This window comes from Gavialis gangeticus, unplaced genomic scaffold (genome assembly GCF_001723915.1).
Source record: "Gavialis gangeticus isolate Ggan-Ray unplaced genomic scaffold, GavGan_comp1, whole genome shotgun sequence".
In the NCBI taxonomy this organism is placed as follows: Eukaryota; Metazoa; Chordata; order Crocodylia; family Gavialidae; genus Gavialis; species Gavialis gangeticus.
This window is the reverse complement of record NW_017729000.1, coordinates 5,586,314-5,596,487: the sequence shown is the minus strand read 5'-3', so window position 1 is coordinate 5,596,487 and position 10,174 is coordinate 5,586,314. Positions and strand designations below refer to the sequence as shown.

General features: G+C 43.8%; 1 protein-coding gene across 2 annotated transcripts in view; it reads right to left on the bottom strand.

The window, feature by feature from the left end:
* Positions 1–10,174, bottom strand: part of DCTN4 (dynactin subunit 4) — a 14,593-nt gene that overhangs the window by 3,718 nt on the left and 701 nt on the right. The window contains exons 2-11 of one of the 2 annotated variants that reach the window (XM_019506123.1): positions 8,150–8,220; positions 7,767–7,945; positions 6,801–6,844; positions 5,377–5,484; positions 4,699–4,719; positions 3,544–3,617; positions 3,017–3,129; positions 1,916–2,025; positions 1,460–1,533; positions 561–615 (exon numbers count right to left, since the gene is read on the bottom strand). In XM_019506123.1, coding sequence (XP_019361668.1) covers positions 561–615; positions 1,460–1,533; positions 1,916–2,025; positions 3,017–3,129; positions 3,544–3,617; positions 4,699–4,719; positions 5,377–5,484; positions 6,801–6,844; positions 7,767–7,945; positions 8,150–8,220 — 849 coding nt within the window. The remainder of the gene's footprint in view (positions 1–560; positions 616–1,459; positions 1,534–1,915; positions 2,026–3,016; positions 3,130–3,543; positions 3,618–4,698; positions 4,720–5,376; positions 5,485–6,800; positions 6,845–7,766; positions 7,946–8,149; positions 8,221–10,174) is intronic. The other variant, XM_019506124.1, reaches the window with a different exon arrangement.

Genomic DNA, 10,174 nt, shown 5'->3' with positions numbered 1-10,174 from the left:
TTTTTTTTTTTTTTTTACCCTTAACCCTCAGCTTTAATAGAGCTCAACTCAGACCAGGGAACATCCTCAAGACTGTGTCATTAGCTTGATCAAGATCTATCAAAATGCTCCAATGACTGCTATTGTCCATCCTCCTCATGGTAGACGAAATGCCGCTACTGGAAATTTAATTCACCTCAAGGGTTAGTTATTGTACAGGACTGATGAAGTGTGTGCTAGGAACCTACTCCAGTTCCTAACAACTACACTGCTTATTTCTGACTGATCTGCCTGTGGAGTTCAGAGTGATGTAGTCATCCACTTGCTCACAGTGGAAAGACTGCCATCTCCAACTCCCCTCGCACCAAGAAAAGGCACACTAACTCTCAGCATAAGAGATGGCAAGATCTTCTCCGAACTACGACCACTGCTGTTAGAGCTACTCCAGGTATGGTAAGAAAGCTAATGCCATCACAAGCCTCATTCCTTATTCTACCCATAAAAATACTGAAAGACATCTGGGATCCACATTTCGCCTCTCCTTCCCTCCCAAAGTTGCACTGGAAAAGAGAAGGACTGACCTTCATGTAGCGCAGGTTGGGTATAGACATGATCCTCACCTCAGGGATGTAGTTGCTACAAATGAAAACAAAGCAAGTGACCAACTCCACCTCACCTGCTAATCACCACTACTCTGCTCTTTACAACTGCAATTAGGGTAAAAAATACCATCTACCTTACTCAGACTCTGCGCTTCAGTTACAGCACTGGACAAGTAACAAGGCACTGGAACTACCTCAACCTAATGATAATGGCTGCAAATTTATTTTCAGACTGTTCACGTCTTTCATAAACAATGGTTTTTTTGTTAAGCTAAAATGGAGAGTGGAATATTAAAGGGTGAATATTGCTCTAACAAATTTTAAAAGGAAACATTTCGCTACGCACAATGACCCACTGCTATACAGCACATTGCTGAAAGGGCTCCTTGAGATGTTGCATAGCACTGACCTCATAATGCCCACCCTCCAGGTAACTTAAAACACAGGTACATAGTAATTATCCCTGGAAGTAACACACTGTACTTGAACCCTGTTTGCATTACAACAGTAGTACTTGCTTCTATAGTGCCAATTTATACATATCAGGTCACCACATATCTGGATGTGCATATAAAAACCCTACTGCTTTGGAGTAGCTGGTGCCTGTAAACCTACTTCATTTTTGCATTCAATAGCCTACTAGCTAGAAGGTTTTTCCTGTTCATTAGTCTACTAACTAGAAGGTTCTTCAGAAAAGTCTTACATGTGCTTCTACGTGTGAGCAGCCAAGGTTAGTAACTAAGTTATTTTGTATGCTCGCTATTATTTCTAATTTTTAGAGAACAAGAGAGTCAGAAAACATGAAAAGGCAGTGTTTTAATTAAGTTTCACATGCTGAGAGATTGCCATCCTCATCTGATCATTCCCAGCATACTTACACAGCAACCAGCTGTATTTTGAATTTGATGGAGGTTGGGTTGAACTCTGGTTTGCTCAAGTTATGTTCACATTTCTAACCAAAGAGGAAAAGATGTATTAAATCACCAGAACAAGCATAGTGTACAGCCACCCACAAAGAGTCAGAGCTGCAAACATCCTAGGCTGGGCATTCAGTATTCTAACTTCATCAGCCTAAAGTCACAGCATAGACACGATCTTGAAGTGAATCTAGACACTAGATGCACAAAATTTCAAGTCCTGGTGCTACCACCACAAACCTGAAAGCCTAACTGAAGGTCATATTTTTTTAAGGGATTTACACACATGCTGATTTCAGTGGGATTTTGGTTCTCAAGTGTCCTTATAAGTCTGGTTCTTTACATACCCTCTCCCCTTCAAAATTACTGTTAGACATGCAGCTTTACGAAGCTGCTCTTGTCCAGTTAATTACCCACCCGACAGCGCAGTGAGCGTTTGATGAGGAGATGCTTGTGGCGTGGGTAAAGCTGGGAAGCGCAGATCGGCTGGAAATCAGGCTGCAGCAGACGCTGGTGCAGAGTCGTCACTGTGCACCGGCAGGGAACAAAAGCCAAAACTGCAGTCACTGCTGCAATGTTCAGAGAACCCCTCCAGTAACTGTCCCCTCCCCACAAAACTCAGGGTTCCCAGGTGCACAAGGTTATAAAACTATGCACAATATGAGCACAGCCCAAACCTTGTTTGCAATGTGATCTCAACAACAAGCAAAAAAATAAACCCCAAAAAACCAAGATGGATGTCAGATGTCTAAAGCTGTTCTGAAATCAATTCAGTTTAAACAAGGGGAAGCACTTGATCACTGCTATGGAAACGAATTCACTTTCTCAGGGCAAAAATAAGTTCCATAGGTCCACTGTTATCCCAGCTGCGGAACGCTGAACAAGGCAGGAGACGTGACCTTTTATCTAAGGAGCATGGCTGAAACCCATTCCCCAGATAAGTAAAACAGTATATTCCCCAAACATCAGCTTTCATAGGCTAATATGGGTGGGTGTTGTAGATCTGAAAGGACAGAAGGTCATCATTCAACACAAAGTGGCAGCAGCATACTCAATCCATGCGTTGTCTGGGCCTTTATAGTTTATGCTGTTTTCTCCCACATTTTCTCAACCAGTTTACAGTGTACCTTGAGTAGCAAACAACCACCTAAATGCACCGAGGATATAAACAGGTTGTTTGAAATGAGGTCACAAGTAGTTCTCACTCCCTAGCTTGATTAAAAAATCCTTTTATAAGAACTAGCTATTTCTCCTGCTTCTTATTATTTCTGAAACAAAGATATCAGCTTTCTTCCCACACCAAATATTGTCACTTCAGGTGCTATGCAAATCAAGCCAATGGCAACACCCAGTCAGGAAGGATTTAAGAAAACACTAAACACCTGTGAGTTGGGAAATTGTGGTTCAGCTTTTGTCTACTTGACTGGAAGTTTAACCTCTCTCTGTTAAAGCTTGTTTTTTAAACAAGGAATTGGGTAAGCAGAGCACATGAAACAAGCCAGAGTCCTATGCCATTACCCTCTGTTAGATTTATAGGTCTTGTGTAGTAATCCTCAGGTAGGGGTTCCACTTCTTCTACAGCATCAGCTGGCTCAATCTTTATCTCCTTCTGGTCGTCTCCTTCCTTGAGGCTGAAACAAGCGTGACAAATTGGAGTCATTAAATACAGTACACATACAGTAATCTGACTAAGAAAAACCTGAAGTGTTAAGCATCTGATTATACCCACAAAATTAAAAAAAAAAATGCTGAAAGTCCAACTCACCATACTCCATTTTACAGAGTAACCTTCTTACATTAAACTCAGTGCAGAGATCTCTCTAATATGGAGCTGCAGGAGTGTAGGTTAAATAACAAACAGCAGCATGGAGATCCTTACTCCGTTCCTGGCAATGAGTGAGCTCCAGCTCTCCATCTCTCCAGGGATGACACCCTCTCTGTGATACTGGGTGACAATTTTCCATTTTTCTGAATGTGCCCTTCCATTTTCCTAGCTACCACTTTATACTCCCCTACTAAAAATGGGCCACGCTTTGAAAACTCACGAGAGTCCAGCAAGAGCACTGATGGGCGCTCCAGACCTCTGACGCTGGAGTCTGGTTCCAAGGCCATATTTGTCCTGCAAGGAGAAAAATGGTATCAGCAAATCCAGCTCTACTCTGTCAGGACAGAGGCCTATAGCAAGCCTGTCCTGCTGAGCATGACAAGCACACGGAGCCAAGCAAAGGAAAGCAAACTGAAAAAAGGCCTCTGCTCAATCGCTGGCAGATGGTCTTGATCACCTTATTAGTAAAAAATAAAACAGAGGGGCAGAACAGATTGTCCAAGACCTGGAAAGCTACGATTCTTTATGTAAATACCAAGCTAAAGAGAGGGTTACCAATTAGCACACAAAATGGTCAGCTGGTATATGCTGTATTGTTGTCTGGACCTTTATATTTTATAGTACTGTATTTTACTTTATATTCTATGCTACAATGTGCTCAGTCTGGCATCACTCTTCACAAGTAGCTTACTAAATGATGGGCCAACTACCTAACGACATGGGACAACAGCTGCACATCCCAAACTAACATGCTTTGTGTTGCTGTTCAAAGCAGATGGAGACAGTGGAACACAGCTCGAGACCCTAGCTGATATGGGACTTGGCTGCTGAAGTCTACTCATCTTTCTTGACACCACCTCAGCTGAAGAACAGCCGTGGTGATCGCCGACTTGACAGATCTGAATTGGAAGCAGGGGGCTAAAAAGGTGATGGCCAGAGTTTTCTGACTGAAGAACTAATTTTCGGAGCTTCAAAATGAAGTGGCAAGTATCAGATCCTATTAGACATTACTGTATTTGACTTGGAGCTAAAATATGAGGTTCTCCCACCTAACAGGCTGGGCTTAGTCAGGAGATAAATATTGCTGACATCCATCTAGGACAGCAGCACTGGCCTATGCGGGAACTGCCTTGCTTTATGAAGTTCTATTTCTCCAGCAAATGTCATGTGCCCAACGATCACACCAATGAGCTAGTTATTAAAATAACAACTTGTTAAGGAGTTTCAAAACAGTGTCACTATCAGAGGGGTTAGACTGTAGGTATATCCAGGTCCAAGTTCCTGGACAAGGAAGGGGTCAGGCTACTGGCATGTGAGTGGTTTCAAGGTCTTAAACAAGGGCTTTAACACTAGCAGAAACTGTGAAAAGACTTACCACTACATGTATAGTGTGTTGCTGTGGAGCCCCCAAAATAGCAGCAGGTGGCAACGGAGACAAAAAAAATGCAGCCATAAGACAAGAGCAAGTGCACAGAGCAGGCTGGTTATGCATATTTAACCAAAAAGTAGCAAGCGTGTGCAGAGTTATCCTGCTAAATGAAGCAAGCTTCTCAGTGGCCAGGACAACAAATGCTCCTTTCAGGTTGTGATAAAGCCGTAAGCTCAACTTCAGTGAAGACTTTCAGCAGGCAGCCATATTGCGCAAACCCTGATCTAGAAGGACAGTTAGCAAGCACTCCCAACTGACAGCAGGGAATCATTGATAGAAGCTTTGGTATCCTGCCAATTCTTCCTCAGGTACTCTGTCTGCCTAACTTGCCATGCCACCACCTTTAGAGTTTAAAGGCATGGAGATTCTTTCTATCCCTGAACACTGGCATGTTACAAAGGTGCGTGGTGAATACAATGTCCCCACAACAGAAGTGGCTGCATTTCAGTGCTGGGCAGGACAATTCCCTTGTCAGGAAATCTTATAAACTAGAGATTATTAAATGCTGGGGCTGGGAACTGATAATACCACAGGCCACCAAATCTTCCAAACCAGGGCATGCTGAAAGAGCTGCTGCAGTGGCCCCGTCCTTTCTGTACTGAGGGCACCACTGTCCCAGCTCACCGAAAAGGCCAGCGGCATATAGTTTCGGCGTCGCACCAGCTTCTTGCGGTCACGCTCAATCTTCTCTTTCTGAGCCAGCTGCTGGTAATACTCGACCAGTTTGTTAATCTGAAGGGGAGGAAAAGATGAGGTACAGATACTCTCTTTAAAAAAAAAAATAAAAAGCTACAGACAGGCCCACAGCATTCGTCTGCCAGTGGAGTCTGCCTCCCTGCAAAATGTTTCCTTTCACTACTATTACTGGCCCTTTCTTTGACAGAAGCACAATGGAGAAGCACAGAGGTCTCTCACTCTAACCACGCAATAGAAAACAGGCTGATACGAGGCATCTCTTTTCACAGACCAATCCCTTCACAAAAAAACCCCCCACAACCCCCAACTTCCCCCTCCCAGCCCTTGAAGGCTTTGAGACATTTTGTTCAGGCCACTGGGTGGGGCACACACTGCTCTCCACATGGCCCAGCCATTAAAGAGCAATTTAGAGTAGAGGTACAACTGACACCCTCTTTCAAGGACCAACCAGATTTAATGCAGAGCCCTGTGGAGATGCATTTCATTATTAACATCTATTTTCTGGAGGGTAAGGAGAGCCTGTGACCTAGAAAAGGGAATGACCAGAAAGCAATCTTTGTTCACATAAAGGAAGTGTTTGTCTAACAGCCCGCCCATTAATTAAAATGCAGTTTGCTGAAGTTGATACAGCCTTTCATTCTTCCACAGCAGATTCAATTCTTTTGAGTTGTTTTTGCAAGCAGGACTTGTAGAAGCAGCCCACAAAAGCACAGTTAAATTTGCATTGTCATTTGAGATTCATGGCTTTTTCCATAAGGACAATAGCTTGCCCTCCATGTTTCCCTTGGCACACACGTTCTCAGCAGTGGCAGATGACAGAACAAGGAGCAAGGGTCTCAAGTTGCAGCAAAGGAAGTTTAAATTGGAAAAGCTCTCTCACTAGGAGGGTAGTAAAACACTGGAATGGGTTACCCAGAGAAGTGGTGGAGTCTCCATCCTTGGAGGTTTTTTAGGCCTGGCTCAACAAAGTCTTGGGTGGGAAGATGTAACTGGGGATGGTCCTGCTTTGAGCAGGGGTTGGACTAGATGTGACCTCCTGAGGTCCCTTCCAACCCTCATTTTCTATGATTTTATGACATGTGGAACTTGTCAGCTGGGGTGGTATAGTGGCTGTCTGTATGACAACTCTTCAGGCAAGAAAGGTTCTATATAACATGTCACACCTGTGCCAGGATTGGACACAGGATCTGCTGAATACAGCCAAGGCACTGATCTTATCACTACATGCAACTGGAGCTGGTTTCCCAAGACGTACTAAGACACAGAAATGCATTGATCTAAGCAAGCCAAACCCTTCAAGAGTACCCCCCTCCCAGTTAAATGCAAGTGTTCTCACTTCCCCCCATACTTGCCCTCTGAGTATATGGATTTTCTGGCTCCTGCCAACCGCCGCTGGCTGCAAGATAAAAAAAATACCAAAGTCCTCAGAAGTTTGATTTTATATTCCACGTAAATCAACCAACAAAAATGGCTCAGAAAACTGTCCTGAAAGTCAGCTGAGTGCTTTCTTTGCCAAAGATTAAAATAAAAAACCATAGGACTGCTACCAAGAATATTAAAGATAGTATGATGAACTAAGTTAAAATACTGGAAAGATCCTAGAGCTTCATGTCTACCCGAGTTACATGTAACATTACTCACACCAAGCCTTCTGGAGAAATAACTAATCAGTGTTTATACAGTTTGAAAATACAATGGTTTATCTGTAATAATCATTCACCTATAATCATAATTCCTCTACAGGAATAAACCCAGCTGCTGGTCTTTGTGTTTTCAGAGGAAACATATTTCAGAAACTAAATCCTCTGGCATTCCTGGCATTCTTAAAGATGAAGGAACACAAAACAACTCACATCTCCACTCAGTGCCCAATGAAGACATCTAGATGGAAACAAGTGCTCTTCATAAAGCTTTACACAGAAGTTAAAAATAGACCTACGTTTGGCTGTCACAGCCTGCTTACACAAGTGTACTGAAGAATCATGAAATGATCTTGCTTCATTCAAACCCAACTACACTGTATTACTCTAAGCATACAATATTAAAGCACTTGCGTACAGTTGCTTAATTATGTAAAGCAAAGCACAAAGAAACTTAAGTAATAAAAAAATCCACAAAGCTCAACGCAGACCTCTTAAGTGGCATAATCATTTCTTACCAGAAAAATGGGGTTTCTGACTCATGCTCTGTGGTCAACTTTTACTAATGTGGCTGGGAGGAATTTCTATTACCCAATATCTCCTGACAAATATTAATAATTAATATTATCCTCCAGCCTCCTTTACTCAGTGTTCTGCCTTTCATCCCAAGACACTTACCAACAGATTTATCTGCCATGCCCACATCTCTGGAAGTCCAGCGGCAAAACCCACAGGCCAAGTAATAGGCTTTCTTCATTGTAGTCTTGGCCGGGTCATCCGGAAGCGGAGCAGGGATGCTTGTTGCCCGGGTGGAGAGAGTGTGCATGCAGCATGGGCAGTCAAAACAGTTGGCGCACCTGTCAAAGCAAAGGGAAACCCTGAAGTCACGAGTCTGGGTCCTGGCTCTTGGTTCTTAGAAACTCAGACATTATAGCAACAGGGTGACAAGAACAGGATTGTTCCTTCAGTCATTTCTTTCTCCAGCATTAAGAATCCAAGTAACAGGCTTTAAAAGACAGACTTTAAAGGAGAAGCCGCAATACAGAAAAAGGTCACCTTACCTATTCTTCTTCAGCTTGGCTTCAGCGGAAGGCATGTTTTCCAGGCAACTGGGACAATAGTGAGAGTCCACCTGGCAAACAGAAGTCGTGTCATCCCTTATAAAGTGCTCACTTATCCAGACAGTGTGTCATCAGCAGCTGGAATTCTTTGCTGCATGACTGAACAACACTTTGTGCAAGAAAACAACAGGGAACCAGTGAAGATGGAAGCCAGCTTCTGATGTTTAAACTTTTACCCTGGCTTAGCAGGTAATTTCTTAGTACCTCAGGTCAAAATAAGGTTTTGTTAGAAATGGTAAAGGCTCAGTGCCTTGCAAACAAACCACAGCTCATTGGGTCCCACCCATTTGCAGACTACCAGGAGCTGAAAAAGACGGCCATCTCTGAGCATGACTAATTAAGACTCCGGCAACTTGCCATTGAAACTATCAGACCATGTCCCCCTCCCCCTCGCCAAACCTAATCATTATTACAAGCCTAGAGCTATTTTGTCTCTGTAGCTACACTGGCCAGTACTAATGAACGCACTCTGAAAAATGTTCCACACCTTGGTAATTCATTTACATTATAGTTCTTTTATGTCCTTTGCCTGAAGAAGGAACTTAAAATATTAATTTATCCAGGAAAAAATGGTGCGTTTTGGAACTAGCCAGTACACATTTTGTCCTGTGCTTTCCTGTCCAAGTGTACGATATGCCATGTCATCCTACAGTAAAATCCAGAATGAGAAATGCAGCCAATTTACAAATTCCTTTCCCATTACGAACACATGCCAAAAGAGCCAAACTGATGTTTTGCTGTCATTAGGTTATCATCTCCCCACTTCAAGCACCTTGCAAATCCTTAACTACTCCCCAAATACCTTAAAACGTTATTCTGCTCATATTCCTTAAGACTCTTTCCTAAGATTATTAGCACATGTCGACACATACACATAACTGTTTGTAAAATGTTATGCATATACACAACCATCTCATGCCTATCTGGAAACCTCAGGATTTAGATTCTATGATGCACAAACTGAGCAGTTTTCTTATCACTTTGTTTATGCGAACAGTGTAGCTCCACGAAAAATACAATCTCAGGCATGATGCATCATTTCTATTATTTGGATGAGCTTTTAAATACAATTTGGTATTTTGGTTTGCACAAGAAGTGCTTAGTACAGGTTTTCAAGTGTCAAGAGCAGTATCCGACCACGTGGTAACCCACCCACCCATCTCAACCGATATTTAGCTAGGTCTTAGGAGGATGGAGGCTGAATCTGGATCCTGGAGGATACCTTTCATCGCAGAAGAACAATCCACTCATTTCAAATGCAAGGAATGGCTAGCCTAAATGAACTTCACAGATTCATAGAGAAGCAGGCCAGGAAGGGAGCTCCAGAGGCATCAAGTCCAGTTGTGGGGGGGGAGGGGGGGAACAAACTTTTTGGCAGGCAGGCCACAAATTAGCCATGCATGCTCCTTAAGTGCCACTCGAATTCTCGTCCCCTGCGTGATCCGCTGCTGCTCTGCTTCCTGCCTTGTGATCTCCTGCTCTGCTTTCTCCTCCCTGCCCTATTTGCCACTAGGCTGCCTGTCCCTTGCCCTCCTGCCATGTGCCATGTTGGCCACCCCGATCTAGTCCATCCCGTGTCCAAAGGCAGGAACAACTCTATCCAGACCACCCCACACCCATGTTTGTCTAACCTATTCCTAGAACTGCAAAAAACCGCCCCACCAGGCAATCACACAGCACAGAGAACAAGGACAGTCAAGGGCCCAGGCACTTCTCAACCCTGACTCTGCTTTTCTCCTCGCCCTTTCACAGCCTCTGAGGAAGTGAGATTCAGTTCATGGAAGCTTGTGTTACTATACACACACACATATACACACGTGTGCGTGCATGCATACATATGCACCCTCGCTCCCGCCCCAGGGTGCTGTGATGCCTGCTCTGAGGCTGCAGGCCCAGGGCTTGGGGGGGAGGGGGGGGGCGGGGCAGCCCTGCTCCCTGGCATGAGGTGCCAAAACAGGGGGGGAG